Genomic DNA, 22807 nt, shown 5'->3' with positions numbered 1-22807 from the left:
TCAGTCCACAAAATAGAAAAGAAGGTATGTCATTTTTATAGGGACAAGATATGCAAATAATTATACAGAGGTGTCTTACCTGAAATCCATCGCAAGCTATATACTTGATACCTAATAGTTTGATTATAAAAATCATCTAATGTGAAAGTTCTCTTCGGCCCAGAATCATCCCCTGTAATGGAAGGCAGAACAGGCGTCTGTGCAGGATATTTAAGGTAATAGCAGAGGGTCAACACATGGTGGCGCCACTTGGAAAGTATCAAAAATAACTGTGGCAAAATCACATCAAACGGAAAAGTTTAAAAAGTACCTAACAGTGATATATAATTCATGCTCGGAAAATATAAATAAATAATTCCAACTTCAAATTATATTAGCAAAATGCATCAACCTGTTTGCAAGGATGCTCTCGGTAGTCTGTCTCTTATGAAAAAGCACAGAACTACCAAACATAAATTTGGACAGGAAAATATATAAATGATACAAATGTATCATTTAAAAACTCAATTTACAAATATGCATTGACTGTACCCTACTACCATAGTCCACCATCTGACTATTTCTGACCACAGGAGTGCAGTCAGCTGGGTACTACCAGGTTACTGCCAAACCCACCATGCCACCACCTCACTGTGTCAGTATGAATGATGGAGTGAGAATAGTGCTTCATATCACATTCACTCAGAAGTAATACTGTAGTGAAAAACTGAACACCCACGAATAGGGTAGACGATGTCTGAAAAGATGTGCTAAAGTCTGTACTTTAGTAGAAGGCTTTTCTACTACAATGGCAGAAGAATGCAGAATTTAATTTAAATACAACAGACAGAAGTAAAACATAACTCGAAAGCTTGAACCCGAAAGAATGTGTTCAAGCTTACACAAACTTGTAGTTAAGTAGGCCTAAAAAATAATCTAATAGAAATTGACAGGTGAGGTAATGAAGCTGTTCAGATTACTTATGAGCATATCTTCAAATATATATATACAGGAATAACACATTTACTATAACCAGGACATCTTCAAAAATCGCAATGTGGCTTAAAGGTTCAACAGGTTCAACGAGTACGCAATAACATCAACTGCAATTCTGCGTGCAAGGCTGATAAGAAAAGTCAGAGGAATAAAGAAAACACGCACTACTCACTGTTTACATAAAGTGCCGTTGGGACAGCGATCAACGTGATGACGACAAGCGCTCCCACCAAACCCACACACACCTTACTGCAGCCCTACAGGTACAGGATAGGTGCGCACACAAGCACACGTCTTAATAGTAGCAGACAACTTCCCAAACTGTATAAGTTGCATAACAATGCATAAATTGTAACAGCAAGCTCCCAAAACTTACCATAATTGCGCAGGAACGTCAAACCTGCGTCGAGATCTCCAGGAATCTTAGGTTCGCTGACGTGGAGTCGCAGTTTGGTGTTTGGAGATTTGCATAGCACCAACACCGACTTCGTTCAGTACTTTAACACAGTCCAACAAACGGGAGCGCACTCTTCAATCTGATTCCCGTTTTCAAAATATATTTCCTCTTTATGTATTATTGAGTTTCGAGAAGAATGAGCAGACGTAGGCTAGATCTGAAAGTGTTAGTCATACAGATGCCTGCTCACAGTCACCAGACCGCAGAACTTTCCGAAGGCAAAAGGAATCTGTGAAGATTTAGCTCGTGGCTGCTTCGGTGATCGCATGTTTCTACTGACCCGTTCAACGGCGGCAAATACTGCCTCATCCGTGAGCGTAAAGCAAAGCAATGGTCATGGCGTAAGTGACAACTACGAGCTGCTTTTCTTTATACCATTAAAATGGAGAAAAAAAAATAATTCCAAGTCAATTCAAGTTACTGCAGTATATATTGTTTCTTTCAGAAATAGAAACTAATTTTTAATGGTGAATTATTGTTGAACAGATGCACTTAGTCATTGATGCAACTTTCTGTTGTTCCACATCACTGAGGGACTTGTTTTTAGTGTATGCATTTCTAATTACACCTCAGACAGCACGTAAGGGAGAGTCTATCCTCTGTCCAGCTGTCAGAGTAAGTCATGTTTGATGACCGGTACTCATCTGACAGGTGTTCCCTGGTGAGATCTATACAAAGGGAAGCAACATCCCCTGGGCTTGGCTGAACAGGTGCAGTGGTGTGTTAGACTGTGTGTGCGTGACTTTTTCCCATGACATTTTCATGTCTGCCAATAAATGTTTGATCCAAGCTCCATCATTACAGACTGCTCATGCAATAAATTAAACCCAGGTGACAAATCACAATAATTTGGTTAGCACTGATTGGACAATGGTGCAACATACTGTATGTTGTTTTGACTGTACTCCAGAACTAAAATGAGTAGGAGGTTAGGTTCATAATTTGATGTCTTCTTGGTGAGGACCTTCTAGACCTGAAAAACAACTACAGCCAGTTCTCGCTCAGATCCTGCTTGTTTAGTGGATACAAATTCACAGCAGGGTTCATGTCAGGTCACAGTAAAACATAAAAGTTGGCATAGATCTGAAAATCTCCAGCTGCAGTAGCAGGATGTTGTTCAGGTCATGGTCCTTCTGCAAAGTTGGTTTCTGAGACATTCGTTTGCGCCTGAGCAGTTAAGATGCTTCCATATGTATCAGAGACATTGCTAGATTGTTAAGAGACACTCCTGCAGTAGCCATTGTTGGTCATGTCATTATTAAACCTATCCAGTTATATGTGTAATCCCACTGCATCGTTTCACAGATCAGATGGTTTGTTTTGGATCACTTCATTTTTCTTTCTTCTCATTTCATCCCTGGTGCAGGTTTCAATCTGGCAGTATAACTTTGTGTCAGAATCTTGTGAAGCTTTCATAGAGACCTTTTTCAACAAAGCAGTGTTGCTTATTTTAACTGATGTATATGAAAATGTAGTCCCTATAGATGCCATCAGGAATTATAAATGTGCTATTTAAGTGAAATTGTCATACTTATAAACAGGTTTTGGATATGATTATACCCAATTTATTTATATTTTTATCACTTAATGGTGGCCTATTTTACTGGTACTGTATTATCAAAATTATCCTCATTTTCATAGCACAAAAAGATTCAAGAGTCAACTCTAGAGGTTTTACTCTCTTTTACATGAACAAATGATGTAACAACAGCTAGACAAGACACAGGAGTCAGTGGTCCAATTACATGTGGTCCAGAGAGAGGATTCAGAAACAAAATGTTTTGATATGGTTTACCCAGTGTATATGTGAATTATCCCAATTAAATCTTGCATTCTGCAGTATACAATACTCATTTGATGTCTGATTTGATGGAGAATAGAACCCCAGAACTGAACTGCTCTGCATCCACAGACCTTGTGGGGTGGCATGAATAGCTCAAAGGCAGAAGAATTTTAGTAATAACATCCATGAATTTTTTTAGACAAAAAAGTTAATCAGTCAGATCATCCAGCAAAAAATACCAGTTAGACATACTGTGAAGTATATTCAATTAAATTCTATACAAAGAAATGCATAACATTGGCAAAAGTTAATGCACTTAACTTTTTTTGGAAAACTGGAAAAGAAAAGTATCTCCCACTACACATTTAGGTCATGGTAATTTTGTGATTACCATGATTCCTGTAAAACGCTCAAGTCCAACATGTGCACCACCTAACCTCAGCAGCTTGGCTGAGTCAGGTTCGACTTCTCCAATTGTCTCACTCCGTGACTTCCACCTCTTCATCTGAGCTGTGAGCGAGAAGTTCAGTGTGCTGACAGTAGTCGAACACAGAGAACCTAATGGCCAGCTCGTTCCATTTGCTGAACGTCTTCTTCTTTGAGCCATACGTCACCACAAAGTTTTTGATGTGGAGACACGGACACTCGATGCTCTTATACAGCATCATGGAGCCCCAGCGCTGCAATGGAAACATCAGTAAAAAAATAAAATAAATCATATGGTGTGATTTTTGTTTCAATAGTTCCACAAGAGCTCTGTGTTAGTCCGGAATCAGTGACCAATGGAGATTGCAGAGGAACGCCTTCATCTAAGACCCTCCCACACGTGAAATGTGTTACAAAAGTCAGAAGCAAAAAACGAAGCAGAAGCAAAGAGAGATTCCAGAAGCAAAAGACCTTACTGGGAAAATCCAAAAAAACAAAAACAATGGAACCAAAAACTTGTCAAAATGCAAACGAAAATAAGTTTCAAATAACCAATTATATTAAAAAAATATACTTTTGATATATTTTTTTCTGTTTTGCATTCATAACATATACTTTCTGCTCTTGGATTTACTTTTGCGGAACTATTGAAACAAAAATCACTCCATAAAATCAGCGTTAATGCGTTATGTGAAATCACATTTAGTGATGATAACTAGTGTGTAGAGATTCTCAAACATCTGCAGCTATGACAAACCTACCTGTCCACACTGTTTACAAGCAATGAATCCGTTTGCTTCATAATCGAGAAATCGTTCTTGCAAGGAGGAATTCTCCCTTACAGTGAACAACTTTCTGGAATTAGACATAGTATCGGTATCATTATCGCTACCCACAGTTGACTTAATTTACGCTATTTATTAACATTCAAAGTGTGCTGATGAGTTATACGCATGACTAGTGTCTTTTGCCCACAGAGAGATGCACCTAAACGCTGCAGTGACATTGACGTGGTGCATTTTCTCAATGATCTCGATATCTTCTCCAGAGCAAACAGGTGTGTTGCAGCTCCTGCAGGAGAACTTCACTTTGTTGGGACTCTCCTTCATCATGCCCTTCTGTTGATTCTTCTTCGCCTTCACACGCTCCTCCATGATGGCCTGCATCTGGTTCTCCTTTATCTGAACACAACATAGCCATACCGAACATGCAACACTTCCACTATGCCACCTATCCTCATGCAGTGAGTAAGCATGCTGTCTTTTGTAGATTCTAGACTTTATTGTATTCAGGTCTACATTATTATGGGATGGTCTGAAACTCTGCGTTAATTCCAACACTGAAAGATCACTCTCACTTTCGTCTCATACTCTTCTCGACGCAGTGAGGACACCCTGGCAATGGCTTTGCTCATCATCTTCTCACGGTATTCGTTCACACTCTCCCTCTCCGCTACGCCGGACCCTGCCTCCCCCACCACAGTGTAGCTGCTATCCTCTGCTCTTCCTCTGCCTCGAGCCTGGAAGAATAAAGCAAACTGTAGCCAGGCAACGTCTTGTGTTACAGTCACTACCCACAGCCCTTCTACGTTCTTCTGTAGTAGATGAACTTATATATTATCAAATGTAAACTTCAAATGTTTGCACACACAGGATACAATACCACGTACGAGAATGAAAAAATGGTGCCTTCTGACCCAAGGCAGAGCTTGCGTAAGGTGTGACGTGATCTAGGATCAATGGCGCGACACATACCTGAATCATGGCGATTTCATTGGTCACCAGACAGTAGCGAATGACAAAGTTACACTTCTCAATATCCAGCCCTTCCTCGGCCACAGAGGTGGCTACTAGTACGTTGATCTCCCCCTCGTGAAACTTGTTCAGAACATCCCTTTGTTCCGCCTGTGAGAACATACAGCAAAATCCCTGCTCGTCATAGAGAAGCTTAACAGAGCAAGGAAGGAACTTTATTACATTACTATTTTACTTGTAATTAAACAAACTATTCCAAATTAGTAAGAAATCAGGGTGAATAACACATTTAATTTAAAATAGTTTAATTTTGATTAGATTACTGGGTTGCCCAGAACAAACGAACCAAGGTCATTGGTTTCACTACACTTTGGTCCCCTCCACCAATCAGATGGCTTGATCGGACTCCAACACTCTCAAACTTTGGGTTTTCCTGGATCCACTGGTTGAGAGCAATGGCGCTGTGGCGGGTCTTGGTGAAGATGATGCCTCTGGCCTTAGTTCTGGAGGTGAACTCCTTGAGAATCTGGGTCTTCAACGTACCCAGATTATTATTCTCATACTGTGGGTTTTTCATCAGCTCCTGTAGACGTGCTTTCTTATCTAGTGAATAAATGAGAAATGGGAGATGCGAGAGCAAAGGTAATAATAACACACTCTAGCAAAACTCAAACACATCTTTGTTATAGTTTTTTCCCCTTAATGAACTAAGACAATTTGTGTTTTGTTAAAAGATTATTCCACAATAAAACCTTATTATTATTATTACATCATGGCCATTTTCAAAATATGTTTGCATCATTAGATTTCAATATCACTTATGTTTCAATATTGTGTTTTGTTTGTTCTTTTTTTTTTACCACTTTATTTTTTACCACCAGTGACTATTTAATACATTTAATTTTAAGGTAATTTAAAATAGTGTTTATTAACATCACGGTGGGCTGCAGACAGGGGAGACGCCCATACACAAGCCCATGCCCAGGCACACACACACACACACACACACACACACACACACACACACACACACACACACACACACACACACACACACACACACACACACACACACACACACACTTTGTTTTTGCTACAGCCCTATGTCTTGGTATTATGTCCAAACAATCGCTACGTGTTGGATATGTGTCTGTGAGCAACTCCTTGTCTGACCTGACCCCAGCCTGCCTTTATGACCCTATGGAGTCCCCTCATTAAACTTCACTTTTCTCAGCGTTCAGCAAACTATGCCCCCCTGACACACTGTCAAGTGATTTTGTCCTCTCTGCATAATGACATCCCTTGTGCCATATCCTAGCGTATGTGAGACGTTATTGGCTATATCTCTCATAGCCCTGCTTGTTTCATTCCACATTAGAGGCATTGCTTACAGAGTTTGAATGGGGAAATTACCATTAAAAAAGGTAAGATCTTGTTCCTGCTGCTACGTTAATATCCTGCACCCAGGGCTGGACCGGTAATCTGAACCAATCAGGACATAGGACCTAAGCAGCCCCACCCTTTCTCTGTGTGGTCCGCTGTAACTCCCGCTACGTTCAGTGTTGAGTGCCTTGGAGTAACAGAAGCGGCAGAAAGGGGGTGCGGAAAAGTTACGTGCAAAGAAATTGAAGAGTCTCAATGTAGATGCTACAAAATGTGTAAAAATCACGGACATGTTCGCTGCTGTAGCCTCCGCGTCCTCTGTAGGTGAAGACAGCAGCCAGAGATGCAGGCTTGTGAGAGAGAACCCGAGGGACAGACTGAGAGGGAAAGTGTAGTACGTAAGCAGGTAGTTACGTTAGGATAACATATTACTTGAGAATAATGAGCAATGGCGATTGATTAGTATCAATATTAATTGGTATTTGCATACTTCCCAAAATCTGGCAGCCACGCGCCCTTATTCTGATAAAATAGCAAATGGTCAAGACTGAGAAGTGTTGGATGAGCTGCATGTGTCCATTTTAGGCTATCATAGCATTTTAGACATTTAGGTTAAAGGTGTGTTGAAAGGCTGCATAGTCATTTGAATTTGTAGCCTCTATGCTGTGGTTCAAATTGTTTTCACTCAAACAAGTGAAATTACAGATTTTAAAACTTATAAATGATAAATAAAAGCTTTGCAATTTAAGCATGACTACAGTAGGTGTAAAAAAATATAAAAGTAATATTAGCAAATATATGCCCACACTGAAGAGTAAAGTAAAACGGTAAGTAAGATTAAGAGTAAAATGGTGTCAAATGCTTTTAAGACATATTTGTGTTGCATGAATTCATAAAGCAGCTTTGTTTGCAGCCGAATACAAATACATGTTACAGCTGTTTATGAGGGACTGGTCTAAACCAAAAATGCCAGGGCCGATTTTTTGTCCCAGTCCAGCCCTGCCTGCACTATCACATTTCCACCCTTTTACAATCAGATCTGTGTACTCTGTCTCGTCAACTGCTTCCATGTTTCCAGTGTACTCTTTCTTTCATAATCTGTTTTTAACAAAGAGCAGTTAATGTCTGGATTTTTGTATATATTAAATGCAGAGGTGGAAAGTAACTAATTACATTTACTCACATTACTGTAATTGAGTACTTTTTATGAGTAATTTGTAATTTTCTGAGTAGTTTTTGAAATATGTAATTTTTACTTTTACTTGAGTACATTTTGACCCAAGTAGTTTTACTTCACTACATTTGAATGCCCTCACATTACTGAGTAAAAAAATATTGATGGTGAAAAATTTAATGCGGGCAGAAATTTAAACTTCTGAGTCCCAGAACTGAAGGCCAATTACACGCCCTTTCCATTGTCTCATAATCAGTTCGTAATCTGGTGTACTTTTTTTCCAAAAGGATGAGATTGTTCTATTTTTAAATCTTCTATCTATCAGGTTTTGTGGGATCCTGTGGACATTTTATTGTGAAAAGTGGAATCCTGTGGGCACTGTATTTTGAATAGTTGGATTCTGTGAGCGTTTTAAATAGTGGAATCCTGTGCGCATTTTGGTTTATTTTGAGATGTGGGATCCTGTGGGCATTTTATTGTGAGTAGTGGAAATCTGTTGCATTTTAGTTTGATTTGTGGCATCTTGTGGGCACTTCATTTTGTGTGCATTTTGTTTTTTGAATAATTTGTAATTTTAATTTCTTTATTCTTATCATAGTGTTGTCCGTTGGACAATAGGACTGAAAACTGTTTGCACTTTATGGTACAGGTTGTGACTGTCCTTGTGCTGTGAGGAAGTATGTTCCTGAGCCCAGCTGATCTTTTTGCAAGTGTGGATGTGCACTTAAATACACTTTGAAATTGATTAAAACAACTTGTGCTGAATTTGGTTCATGATTCATCCATGCATTAAATAACTGAAAGTAACTAAGTAACTTTTACTCAAATTACATTTTAAATGAAGTAATTTTGTACTTTTACTTGAGTAAATTTTGAGATGGGTAATTTTACTTTTACTTTGAGTAGATTTTAGGCAAAGTAATGATACTTTTACTCAATTACAATTTTTCAGTATTCTTTCCACCTCTGATGTAGAATGTAGAAATGTAGAAAATGTATACAAAATGTATACAAAAAAAATAAAAATTGACGTCACTCATAAAACGGCAGGTCAAGTCAGTCATCTTAAGCTGTCGCACTGATGCCAGTGGTGGTAGATTACAAGTGACTGTAAAACGTAGGACTTCATGTCAAGTACATCTGTAGAGTAGGAGTACCTAATGAATTATATAAATATAAATATATATAAATATAAATGAACCCATTTTATATATATACATTTTATATTATAAAGTCATCTAAGTGGGAGGAGTTGTCCGGTAATTCTGGCTAATCCCGTGCTGGATGACATAGTGTCAGTACCTTTGAACAGGCAGAAGAGAAATCTCTCCGTGTCTGTGATCTGAATATCATCGTCTTCGTCACGGTTCGTTTTCTTCTTCATCTCTTCATCGTGGTACTTGCAGAGGAAGATGAAGGCGTCGGCCATGCGGATGGTGTTGTTCTGGTGAAGAGCTTCGTTGTACTGCCGCAAGTGCTCTGCACAAACTCGTACTTGTGGATCGTCGTCTTTGGCAGCTACACAATAACACAGAATACTGGTTAATATATATATATATATTAGGAGTGGGACGCGATAAAAAAAATTTATTGAATTAATTAGCATAAAAAATCGCATTTTTATCGCATTTCAATATTTGAGAAATATAAATTTAAGTTTGAATGATGAATGAATCAAGGAACTTCAACATCTTGTTTATTTTTCCACCAGTCTACTACACAGACCAATAGATGAGTGCAGAAAACAGAGCAAGCAGTTTTCAGAACACTGGAAATTCTGAATGAAATTTTTTTATTTTGGGAGCTTTGCTCAGGATATTGGAAGAATAGGAAGAACTGAAGTAATGTTTTTAATACCATGTTTTTAATACAATGTTTTTAATTTAGTTACGAACTGCCGTCCAGAAAGACAATGTCGAAGAAAATCCAGCAGCTGTATGATGAGGAAAGGGAAGTAAAACAGGTTATTGTGAAGAGCGCCACAAATGTGGCTGGGGATCTGGGGATCACTGGACCTCTGTTAACAACAAGAATTATCTTGGTGTGACAGCTCATATTATAGATGATGAATGGAAGATCCAGTCATTTGCTTTGAGCATGCAGAAGACCACTTCTAGGCACTATGGAGATGCCTGTGGCAGAGGCCTGGGAAATTAGGGCTGGGTATTGATTCAAATTCCAAGAATCGATCTGATTCCGATTCTGAAGATTAAGAATCGATTTTTTTCGATTTAATCGATTCGATCCGATTCGATCCAATTCGGGGTTTAGTGTTATTAAAAATGTATTTGAGCTGTTTCCTGACTGTGTACAGAAGCAACATGTTAAAACTAGTATTATATCGATATTAATCAGCAAATAGTTACTGGTAGTTGGTAGTTACTGATGGCTGGAAGACTGGTGAAAAGGGTCATCATAAATCTACCTTCAAGAAAGGTAATCCAGGACAATAAACAGAGGACATCTTTGAGGTGTCTATATCTGCAACAGTGGGCTCCTACTGGGACACTAACCAGTGCATTATTATTATGATTGAAATAATTAAGAATTCATCCAAAAGCTGTTGCTACCAAATGCATTTTTATTTTAAAAGTGCTCACACTTAATAAACTGAAAGTATAAAATGTAAACGTGTATTTTTCTTTAAAGTGAGAATATAAGAACAGAACTCTCACGTTACGGTCCCCGACCCCTCCGTTTTGGGCGTGTTAACGTTGTCTGCGTCTATCTGTCGGTGTATCTCCGTGGGTGCGGGTGCGTCTTGTGATAGTCCTCACCTGTGGCTCATCTCGTAATCACGTGGGGCTGATGTGGTTTGTCTATTTAATTTGCGCTCGCGCAGCGTCCTGTGCTCGTCGTTGTTTGAGTCACACATGTTCTATGTAAACGTGTTTTATGTGCGCTGTCTGCGCTTCGGTAAATGTAATAAACATAACGATTTGGAAAGTGCAAAGGATTCTGTCTCGTCCATTGCCTTGCGCCCAACGTTACAAGAACATTTTAAACTTTTTTTAAACTGTAAAAACACTGGGTAAACGGTCAGTGACACGGACTAACTGTAAATAGTCACTGACACTGGATAAACTGTCCTTCTGTTTTTAGATTTCCGATTTGACTATCGTCGTTACCGGCACTGTCCGACGCCAAGTCGTTTTACAGTTAGTTAGACCGAGCACGCCTGCGTGAATTCAGTGACGAGGCGGGGGTAAAAGTTCACTAAAAAATCGATCTTTGGACGTACGAATCGATAATCAGATCATCATATGCGAATCGATTCTGAATCGGAAAATCGATTTTTTCAACACAGGCCTATGGGAAATTAAAGAAAAAGTCTACCATCTAAAATGGTATTAAAAAACATCTTCTGATTTACTTCAGTTCTTCTTATTCTTCCAATAACTGTTGGCTCTGTTTTTTGCACTCATCTATTGGTTTATGTAGTAGACTGGTGGAAAAACAAACAAAATGTTGAAGTTTATGCTTATGTTCATTGATTCATTCATCATTCAAACTTAAATTAATATTTATCATGTTAAATATTGAAATGTGATTAATTTCGATTAATTAATTACAAAGCTTGTAATTAATTCGATTAATTTTTTTAATCACGTCCCACCCCTAATATATATATATATATATATATATATATATATATATATATATATATATATATATATATATATATATATATATATATATATATAGAATAATAATACTGAAAATAAATATTTATTTCCCACTTTGAAATCATGGAGTTGTCTGAAATTTTCATCTTAGGTGCATGAGAGACACAATCTAAACAAAATCCAGAAATCATAATATATGATTTCATTGGTGTTCAAATACGTATTTTCTTCACTGTATATATAACTAAATATAGCTAAATAATATCGAAAATAACCTGTTCCACTCAGAACCCAGGGGCCCACTCAGAGCTCAGAGGCCCACTCAGAACCGAGGGGCCCACTCAGAGCTCAGAGGCCCACTCAGAACCCAGGGGCCCACTCAGAGCTCAGGGGCCCTCTCAGAACCCATGGGCCCACTCAGATCTCAGGGGCCCACTCAGAACCCAGGGGCCCACTCAGAGCTCAGGGGCCCTCTCAGAACCCAGGGGCCCACTCAGATCTCAGGAGCCCACTCAGAACCCAGGGGCCCACTGAGAGCTCAGGGGCCCACTCAGAACCCAGGGGCCCATTCAGAGCTCAGAACTTCCCTCACCGTTCTGCTCCTTCTGCACCACCCACTGCTCATAGTTCTGCGTTCCTGGCTGGCACAGGGGTTTCAGCTCAGCGTGTGCGTGAATCTCATCCATGATCCCCTTGATCACATCTCCAAAGGGATCCTTGAAAAATTGGCAGTGAGAAGCAGTTCACTGTCACACCGCCACCCTCTGCATGTTTGGATGACATCATCTGTATTGGGTGTACTGGGCCACAACTTGCATGAATGTGCAGATTTCTACATAAAACATAAATGAACACAGTGATGACTCTAACAGTCAGCTGACATAACAGTCAGCTGGGATAATGTGGAGGTATGAAGGAGGGGCTCACACCTCTTTTCTCTCCGCCGCACTCGCGATGCGTTTGTATGGACCTGTATGTTCCTCTGTCGGGCTCTCGGCCTTTATAGTGTAGGCGTCCAAGTTAGCACAGATCTGCAAAGCATCAAGGTAATGACTAGCACATTTACTTTTGGACGACTACGCTCGCTAACATAGTTCGCATGTGGTCAGTCGTGGCTCTGTTAACACCACATTTAAAGTCAAATTGTGGGTGATGGTTTCCACCATGAAGACGTGCTGTGGACATATCGCTCTGAGGACATATTGCTCTGTGAACATATCGCTCTGAGGACATATCGCTCTGTGAACATATCGCTCTGAGGACATATAGATCTGTGAACATATCGCTCTGTGAACATATCGCTCTGTGAACATATCGCTCTGAGGACGTGAAACACAAGAAATCCTCTGACATTAAGTACAGGCGGGTGGAGTCCCATTGTTTGCCTTGGCACTTTAGTCATGGCACTGTGTAACACGCACACACACACACACACACACACACACACACACACACACACACACACACACACACACACACAGGTTGAGTGAGAAGTCCTGGCTGCTCCTAATCATTCCTCCAAGGTAGAGAAGCATGAAAGGAAACGATCCTTTATGGCATTGAGGGGCCACGGCAGAACATTGGAAACAGCTTTGCGGAAAGAGAAACGGGGGGAGGAGAAAATGGAGCAGGGAGCACTAATCGATGACAGGGAGAGCCAGAGAGTGCATATATGTGTGTGTGTGTGTGTGTATGGGAGAGCCCACTTACTCTGAGGATGTGCTCCTCAGCCTTCTGTTGGGTCTTGGCTCCTCCCACGCCGGGCGAGGCGGTGAGGCCGAGGATCTGTGGGAGGGGCATGGGCGTCTTGTGTTCCTTCATTAGCCCTGCGTTCCTGTGCTTCTGCTTCAGGTAGCGCACCATGATGTGGTTGTAGACCTCCCCCTTCTGAGTGTGGTGGCACTCATCAATCACCATCAGGGTGAACTCTGCGGGAGGAAGCAGCACACCACGGTCAACACACTTTCACACCACTGAGAAGGAACGGCATTCTGTCTCACGCCGCAACGATGCGTTCGGGCTTAAGTCCACTCGAAGTATCTGGGTATCGATCTAGGGAAAACTCCTCAAGGTAAAGTCAGTCACTGCCCAAAGGAGGTGCTAATGTGCTATGCTGTTGTAAGCAGGCCTTGTGGCCTTAGCACTGTGATCACAGTGTTGTGGTTATGGCTGTAAAGTTTATGGGCATCTGTGTTATTGTCTGCACTTGTGTTCACTCATACACTGCTTTAAAAAAAAAGCACTTTGCTCTGAACAAGCAAAAATATTTCAAATTGGAATTTTAAATGACACTATAAGGACATTTATTTAGCTTATCTCTATTTTGCTATGCTATCACCACAGAGGTTTAGACATGCTTCGGTATCACAACTGTGTTCTTCAATAATGGAAATTGGACAGTTCTTAGTTTGAAGGCCCAGATCCAACTCAGACGCTGATGTGAAAGGGGGAACGTCCAAGCTGGCTCTACTGCACCTGGAACGTGCCGCTGACGCTCGTGAGGGGGTCTGGAGGGGCCTGGAGCAGCAGGACCCAAACCCACCAACCTCACCATCCTGAACTGAACCGTCTGAACACAGAGCAGTATGAACCTCCCTCTACTTTCCATCCCTGACACTCTGGGTTTTGCTCTTTTCCTTCACATCTCTTATTCTTTCGCATCGTTCCACCAGCTGTAACGTTTTTCACCTCTTTCTCTCCTTCCATCTCTTGAGTCTCTCCATATTTATGCTGAAGAGCACCGCGTTTACACTCCCAGTATTTCCGTTGGAACGCCTGCTCTGTCTGCAGCCCGCGCCCTCCCCCCGTGAGGGGGCTGCATTTCAAACCCTGAAGCTTGCGGCTTTTATGGCTGCAAACTGCTCAGTGGGTTCCTGACTCCCGAGGTCCGACTGTTTCCCGCGGTGCCACTCGGACTGGGGCGGACGCCGCTCTGTCTACACGTCCCCGGGGACCACTGAGGTCAGCACCCCTGTCCTTTCTGACGGCCATTTGGACTCTCACATAGAAGTCAGACTGGAATTGCTAACAGGGTCCCCCCCTTCTCTGTGGTTCCACTTGAAGTGTTGCCTGAGGCCTTCAGGGTGAAGGGTCCCGTTATGAGTTTCAGGATCCTGACAGTTAGTTTAATGGGAACATGCTGTATAAATCAAACAGCAAAGGTGAGGCTCATTTGGCCCTGAAGGTCTGGACCCGGAGCAGTTTGGAACACTGGGTCTGAGTCACTGACAAAAATAAATGAATAAAATAAACCCCCTTTCCTGTGCATTCATTCAGGCAGACTACCAATCGCTCACTCGCTGATGACTACAACAGACATTCAACTCATTCCAAAGGGGGAAAAAACTACACAGCATATGCCACAGAAGGGGAAGTCCCATCTTGAGGTGTGCAGTAACAGAAAGGCAAACGGCGACAGCGTGGAATGCCAGAAGCGACAAAAAATAAATAAATAGAGGAAGGAAAAATCTGTCAGATGAAGGTAGCGGGTCATCCAGTTGGACCGGGTCCAAAATCAGGCAGAAGGTGATAGAAATGCTGCTTCTGAAAGTCGGCTGCAGGGGGCGACCTACGCGATAGCTTGATTCCATCCTCGTCCCCTTGCTTGGCTTTGGCCAAAGAGTTTTCCAGGATCTGCGCAGTGCAGATGACGATATCGTTCTTCTCGACGACCCGTGGGAAAGAGATCTTGAGCTGCGAGTCTCCGCTGACCCTCTCCACGGAGTACTGGTGCTTCAGAAACCTGCCGAACTCCGCCTTATAGTGTTGCTCCACCAGGGGGACCTGCAGAGGAAAAAAACGACAACAACAGCAAAGTTTCATGTTCACCACAACCAGAACAGACACACAGCAGCTTAAACAGACACAGTTCTGCGGTATTTAAATGTCACATTACAACGTTCAATAAAGACTCCTTTTTTTTTAATTTGCTGTGCTGAGTGTAATATTGCTGTTTTGTAGTTTGAAAGTGTTTTTTTCCCCCTCACCACCGAAATGCAACAATAACAAGGCTGAAATTTCTATTAAATATTTTTGCATGTCAGTCATGTTCAACTTCCCTCTGCTGCGAGTGTGTCCGTTGCTGTCTATAATACGACAGACTGAACCGTAAATGAACCGTGCTGTCACCCTTAAGGAATGAATGAAGGGGAGAGAAGGGTGTTGTACAACCTTTTGGGAAAGAAAACCCTTTCTGGGTGGGGGTTGGGGGTTAGCTGTGAGCTGATCCCCATTAACTAATGGAAGAAATCCACTCTCTGCAATTCAAAACGCCTACATCCACTGATCATTCTATTCTGTTTACAGAGTGATATTTCCGCGTTGGTCTCTGTTGCGTGACCTGTCACGCATTAGACCAAAGTCAGCTAGGCACATGAGTCCAGGAATAGCTCAGTTCAGGCGTTTGTCTTGATCAGTCCATTTGTCATAATGCATTATGGGGCCGGCTGTGGGGTAAGAAGGCTCACCCCCTTTTAGGAAAGCCAGAGAAGCCACTTGAGAGGCACCTGAAACGAGGGTGTGTTGGAGTGGAGTGTTCTTCCTGGGGGCTGTGAGCTGCGACCGCAGGCTACCAAGTTTCACTTCTCTCCTGCTCTAGCCTGATACTTTAAAATGAAATAAAGGTTTTCCACCCTCCTCCTTCTGCCAGTCCAAACACGCCCCCAGTCCTTTCTGCATTTCCACTATATGGCCCTGAGAACTTGATCTTCTATGCTCGAATGCGATCTGTAACTGAGGGAACAATGACATTACATAAACATATCGTATCAACCACATATCATATAACTATGGTTGAGGGCCTGTTGTCAGTGTATTGTGTCAACTTGGGTTTGGTATTTCAAAGGGAAGGCACAGACTTCCTGTCTTTTTATTGGTTGTGTTTAGCTTTATGCCAATAGACTGGCATCAAGCAGCTTCAGGCTGGTCTCCTGTCTGTGTTTTTGGCCTGCAGTACCTTGTTGACCAGAACCACAACCTTCCCTGGCTGTGCCGTTTGTTTCCTACTCTCCAGATGCTGTTTGGTAATGTACACAGCCACTCGGGTTTTGCCGCTTCCTGTCGGCAGGCAGACGATGATGTTTTTCCCCTCGAGAGCTGGACGAGCCACCTCCATCTGATAATCACGCAGCACGATCTCTCCATCACTCACTGGGAGAGAGAGAGAGAGAGCATAAGGTTATGTGGTAGCTAGTGTTTTATGGACATTGCTGAAGATCGTGACTGCTATTGCATGGTTATAATCTAAATTAGTGATTTGTTAGATCACTTAAATTCCTTGATCCATAAAAAAAAGAGAACACTCATCTGGAATGACTCAAATGAATCAGGATTCCAACAGCATTAGAATAAAAACTAGTGCTGTCAATTCCAGGTGCCGCGATTAAAAGTCCTCACTAGGATTTTGCTCAAGCTTGCTAGATTTTCTAATTAGCAATCCAGGTAAAATTAGTGGAATCACCACAATCCAGGAAGCCTGGAGAGGACTTTTAATCGCAGCACCTGGAATTGACAGCACTAATAAAAACATGTCTTTTAATCGAGGGAGCATTTGAACATCCCAACATATCTGTCACATCAATAGTGCTATGGCCATCACTATGGTGACGACTGACCAGCGACTGTGCTGGCCTAGGCACCGGAGTGAGATGTTGTTTGTCATGATCCAGTTTGTCTGTTGTTGTAGTGAGGACTATAGTAAAGACTGGAGTGAGGACTGTAGTTTGGGCTATAGTGAGGACTATAATGACAGAGTGACTAGCTGTAGTTTGGTGAGGGGGGGTCTGGGATTGGAGGCTTAGCTGTATCTTCACTCCTGTTTGAGAGACGACTTGTACTCCAGCAAGAGGAAACAGGTACTGGCCTTACTACTTTTTTTTCTTGATCCTTTCAGTTTATTAGAGGAAATGCCAGAAGATCATCCATAGCCTGCAATGCTGCTCTAAGGACATTAAATTGGGAGTTTGTTCCACAGGAGCCAGAGTCTAATCTCACTAGGCTGCACCGAACAGAAACTCTACGTAATTCAAACAAACACTTCGGTGTCAGACGGGCTGGATCCAGGTTAGTTCTACGTCTCTGTGTAGCTCAACACAAGGCGATGGAATAGAGAAGGTTGGGGCCTTGGCAAAGCCTGGGTCAGGCACAGTGTGTGTGTGTGTGTGTGTGTGTGAGAGAGAGAGAGAGAGAGAGAGAGAGAGAGAGAGAGAGAGAGAGAGAGAGAGAGAGAGAGAGAGAGAGAGAGAGAGAGAGACGGTATCTAAACTGCAATGGAGTATTGTGCCAATGACCTTTGGAGACACTGTGATAACACTTCACGTGTTATCACACAGCTATTTCTCTCATTTCATTTCATTTAAAACACTGACAGATTTGTAGCGAGTCTCCAGGGGAGTTGATCAGACAAGCAAATAAGATAAGACAGCTGCACATGTACGTGTGTGCCCACACATGACAAACAAAGAGACAGAAGTCTTGTTCATGTTCTCTCCCTCACCTGTCTGAACACATTCAGTTTTTTCTTTGTAGCAGATAAAACGCTAGAGAGGTTCCAGTGGCGTCATCTGGTGGAGAAAGTCAATATAACCGCAGCCCATATGTGATCTAAGTACAGGGAGTCCTCGACTTACTATGTTGATCTGTTCCTACATTGCGTCGTAAACCGTAAACCGATTTTTGGTGTAAGTCGGAACATACGTACATACGTAAATAATATACTGTAAGCACTTATCCTAACACAGTAATTATAAAAAAAACACATAAAATACGTTTAATAATTAAATGAAATAGGAAAAACAAGAATAATAATAACAAGTTTGCGTTACGACGTTTACGACGCAAAACCACTTAAGTCGAAAGAAGGCTTTATACAATAAATGGGAGATAACTCGGGACTGACGTAATCCGAGGACCTCCTGTTCTTGGAAAACATTAAGCTGCAGATCTTTCAAAATTACATACTGTAATGTACCAACTTTTCCCAGTCAGCACTCCAAGCTGACATATTAAACAATGACCTGATTTAAAGTAATATCCGGGAAAGGCTGAACGCATTTGTATGTAATTCCCCTCTGCTTTCATGAACATAGGAACAAAGGCATCACGTTTGCCAGTTAACTGACAGCATACAAGAGACAAACGTATCAGCGCGGATCACAATTCTGTTATTATACTCGCTGCTCCCTGTTTGAGGAGCATGTGTTTCTAATTGTGCCAAAATCTCATTTTATCACAAAACACAGGAAAACTTTTTATTGGTGCTGATCATTCTTGGGCTCATTAGTGGGAGCCTGATTCCTTTTTCCATAAATAATCTCCCTCATCTCATTACAGTGAGTTCTGCAGCAGGGTATCCCTCATGGAACGGCATTCGGTCTCTTGAAGAAACCTTAAACATTCCACCTCAAGGGGTTAATCCAGAGGTTTAATGCTGCAATGTTGAAGTCTGTTAAGACTGTTCATCAAGTTCCAAGACTGTGTATTGATCACTGATAATGTGTCTTTTCATGCTGCTCATATAACAGTTTCTGGTAAGCATTCAGTGTTGGAGCTCTATGTGCTGGTCTGTTTATAATTTGTGGCCTTCACATTCCTGTAGTGATCCTGCATTTGAGCTGAAACAGAATACTTGCAGTTGGTGAATGTTAAACTAACAGCGTTTTTGGCACTGAAGCACAGAATAAGATTTACTACTTTCATTTGACTTTGAAAGCCACCAGATCTTTCCAAAGTAATGGATCTGAAGATTTCCACTGGCTGGCCCGTCTGCATATTTCTGTTCATTGCCACATTTGCGAAACTGAAAAAAAAAAAGTCAAAACAAACAAAGCAAAAAACAAAACAGAGTAGAAAGAAACAAAAACACAATAACTCTGCAGATCCCAATTTTGACACTACCCTAGTCAGAAGCAAACCAGTCTACACCAGTCTAACAAGTGTGGACTTCATTACTTCCACTCATTCCATTTTCCATGCTACAGATCGAATGTGGTACTTTTTTCTTAGAATTAATAAGTGCCTTTTTCACATTATATTTCCAAAACACAAATAATCTCTCAACAAATATTTGGTTCCTGCACTTATTAAAGCACATGATAATGTATGGTTTTGTTGGCAGTGTAATTAATGCTTAGCTTGACAGGCCGGCTGTATGGCAGGATTGCAGTGGTGTGATACCTGGAAGGTTCATGCTCATTGCTGTAGGCTCTCTCTCCAATTCTTCATTGCTGCCTTTGTACAGGTCCAACTCTATGGCAGCATAAAACAATGATATGCTTTCTAGGGACATGATCAGAGTTACAGCAGAGTCCTAAACATTGTCAAAGTTGTGTATTCTTATTTGTGTTATGCATGACAAATCTTATACAGTTAGCTGTTACAAAACGTACAAAAAAGTATAAAGTAACTTTCTGAAAGCTCTGATAACATATAACTGATTCATGTGTTTATCCTATTCCTCAGATACAGTGTATAGTGAGTCTACAACGTACAGAAACCTTTATTCTGAATGAAATACTGTCTAAGGCCTAGCTGAAGCTCACCTGCGTCCAGATCAGCAGATGCATCAGCAGATGAAAAGATGTCACTGGTATCCACGCTGCAGTCCAGGCTCTCACCCTCGAGGCAGGGAACAGAGACGGACGATGACTGAGAGGAGCCCAGGCCAGAAGAGGGCAGAGGGGAGAGGGAATCGGCCAAAACCTCCTGCATGCTTGCGTGACCGACCATCTCCACATCGTCCTTCAAAGCTCGGGGCCCGTCGCCTTCGCCTGACACCGTGTCTGCAAGAGCCGGTCAATAAACGCATCAATGCCGGGTCTGACCGCAACTAAAAAGGGCAGCGGCCACAGTAGACCAGAAACAAGACTTTTAGGTTTTGAGTGCGAAGCCGTGCACATAAAACCGGAATGAGCATTTCTACCTGTGGACAGGTGTTAGGGTACATTCAGGCTTCACAGCTTTGGTTCCGTTATAACAAACCCTGGTACGATCACAGCTCAGGTCATTTGAGCTGATTTTTTCTTTTTCATTTTAATATTCAGAGCTCGCTCATGACTGGTCATGTGATGTGAGTGCAAGTGGTGATTCACACTCTACTCATCAGTGCTGAGTCTCATGCTCTCTGTATTCAAATCAACTATTGATAGGGGCACTGACAAGTGTCCCAAAAGGGATGAATCCTTAACAATACAGTATACAATGTGACATAACTTTCAAATTACACTTTGCGTTCTACAATAAACCATCTTTGAGTATCCCAGCCTGCTAACTCCATCCCTGAGGCAAGGAAAATGATATCCCACATGAGGAAGTAAAACCAGGGCCATGTAAGTGAGCCATGACTGTCTGAGCAGAGGGGGTCTTCCAAACAGGCTGCTTGCAAATGAGCTTTGGTGCAGTTTGAACTATGAACACTATATACACCAAAGATCCAAAATGCACCAAGCACAGAATGTGATGTCAGAAGATGCAGAGCAATTTTCTTGTATTGCTCCTGTCAGGAACAGGAGCCACCTGAATAAATACATGAGCAACGTACAGACGAGGGTTGGTGACAACACCAAAGCACCACTGAGTGACAGACAGACCTGTCCAGCAGGATTCTAAAACCAGACAAATGAGCACTGCATGGATCAACTGCATTTAAGCACATGAATCAGTGCCACACACCTAGATACCTGAATGCATAAACCTGCATAAGGTCAATTAAACCATAAACGCCTTCATCCTGAATTCAGTGGAACACTGGAGGTTAACACTAGAAACCAACTTGAAGACAAATTCCTTAGCTGACCATAAATTTTGATATATATCAAGGAAATGCACTCAAGGCCAAAAAAGTAACACTGATCCACCTCACTACGGCAAGGACATTTGAGGAGTGTGGTCAGCTGATAGTACAAATCTCTGCAAGTTACCCCAAGAGTCTTGACTCTTGCAATCCAGCACCTATTAGCAGGATGCTGGCAGGGAAAACATTCACTAAGAGACACAGGAATGTATGCAACGCTCATGAGCTGGACAGCCTTAAGTCCAAATGGAAAGAACAGCAGAGAGTGGTGGAGAACATCGACATAACAAAGAGAGTAGATGCAGTAGTGGTACAAGGTGTGACAGTCCCGACACACACACACACACACACACACACACACACACACACACACACACACACACACACACACACACACACACACGCCCATGCTTGGCATGGGTCTCACCGTGGCCCTCCAAGGTTTCTCCCCGTAGCTCATGTGCCAGCATTCCATGGCCTGTTTCTTCTAGTGCCTCCAGGAACTCAGAGTACCAGCCAATCTCTTTTCTCACCAGCCGGGAGAGAAGCAAGCGTGCCCCTGCCCTGTTCCCATGCTGATCATTCACTGCTATTATCTACTCAGATAAAAAAGACATGGACAGACAGAAAAACATATTAAAAACCCACCGAAGACATAGTACAGTTAATATCTTCTTAGACCTTATTTTTTATATTGATTAATCTGATACTCCTGTGTTGTAGAAGGTGCCCACCCAAGATATACCACAAGAGATTTCTTCTGACCTTAAGGTATCTCCTGATCAAGTTAATCAAGACCCAAACACCGTCGCTACGTCTGTGTCAAAAATAGCCTACTACATACGCCTGACATACAACAGAGTATGTTATAAGATACGCGTGACATCCCTGCAGTTTCTACTGCAAGGCTACTTACATTTTCGCAGTCATCTTGGGTTAAAATGCGTCGTTGAAAACAGTTATAACAGACATCTTTGGTTTTCATGTCGACTAGAGTGAGTTTCAGGAGGTCTATCAATTTAATGCAGTGGTCATTCTCAACCTCCACAGACGGGCTAGGTGGATTATTCTCCATATAATTTGCTGCATGTTTGCATCCGACTGTCTCAAGCGCAGTTATTAATTCCCTAAACCAGCCCTGTGGATAATCTTTACTTATTATTTCGTTAAGTAATACATCGGCCGCACGTAAGTCGCCTTCCGTCCGGACCTTCAACCTTATCAGCTCCTTCTGCTCATCGCTGATGAAGTGAAGCAGGTCCAGAACAGGCTCGACATTAATGAGTCTCCGCAGTCTGTTTCGGAAACAGTCGATAATAGTCTTCTTATAGCTCATGATGCACAATAAAACCCAGAGGTTTGTGTGTCCGTCAACAACAGCTCCCCGGAACTAAACGACCAGCACTTGTTGGTCCAATGTCGGCCACTTTCAGTTTCGTTTT

General features: G+C 41.9%; 2 protein-coding genes across 2 annotated transcripts in view; both read right to left on the bottom strand.

Annotated features, from left to right (window-relative positions):
* The window catches only part of fap (fibroblast activation protein, alpha), a 9789-nt gene extending 8065 nt beyond the window's left edge, over positions 1-1724 (bottom strand). The window contains exons 1-3 of the mRNA XM_077002899.1: positions 1352-1724; positions 1148-1232; positions 80-172 (exon numbers count right to left, since the gene is read on the bottom strand). Coding sequence (XP_076859014.1) covers positions 80-172; positions 1148-1232; positions 1352-1354 — 181 coding nt within the window. The 5' untranslated portion in view covers positions 1355-1724. The remainder of the gene's footprint in view (positions 1-79; positions 173-1147; positions 1233-1351) is intronic.
* A 1367-nt stretch (positions 1725-3091) lies between these two features.
* On the bottom strand, positions 3092-22782 carry ifih1 (interferon induced with helicase C domain 1). The gene is made up of 16 exons (XM_077002898.1): positions 22282-22782; positions 21793-21961; positions 20116-20355; positions 19751-19822; positions 16533-16726; positions 15151-15361; positions 13289-13506; positions 12508-12609; positions 12171-12294; positions 9255-9470; positions 5742-5998; positions 5396-5545; positions 4999-5160; positions 4629-4822; positions 4403-4496; positions 3092-3895 (listed from the first exon to the last, which is right to left on the bottom strand). Exons 1-16 carry the CDS (start codon positions 22699-22701, stop codon positions 3695-3697), a joined length of 3024 nt encoding a protein of 1007 aa, XP_076859013.1. The 5' UTR covers positions 22702-22782; the 3' UTR covers positions 3092-3694.
* Between the last annotated feature and the right edge of the window lie 25 nt (positions 22783-22807).

The sequence above is a fragment of the Brachyhypopomus gauderio genome, chromosome 4 (assembly GCF_052324685.1).
Source record: "Brachyhypopomus gauderio isolate BG-103 chromosome 4, BGAUD_0.2, whole genome shotgun sequence".
NCBI lineage: Eukaryota > Metazoa > Chordata > Actinopteri > Gymnotiformes > Hypopomidae > Brachyhypopomus > Brachyhypopomus gauderio.
Note: the sequence above shows the minus strand (reverse complement) of the source record. Positions and strands in the feature narration are given on the sequence as shown.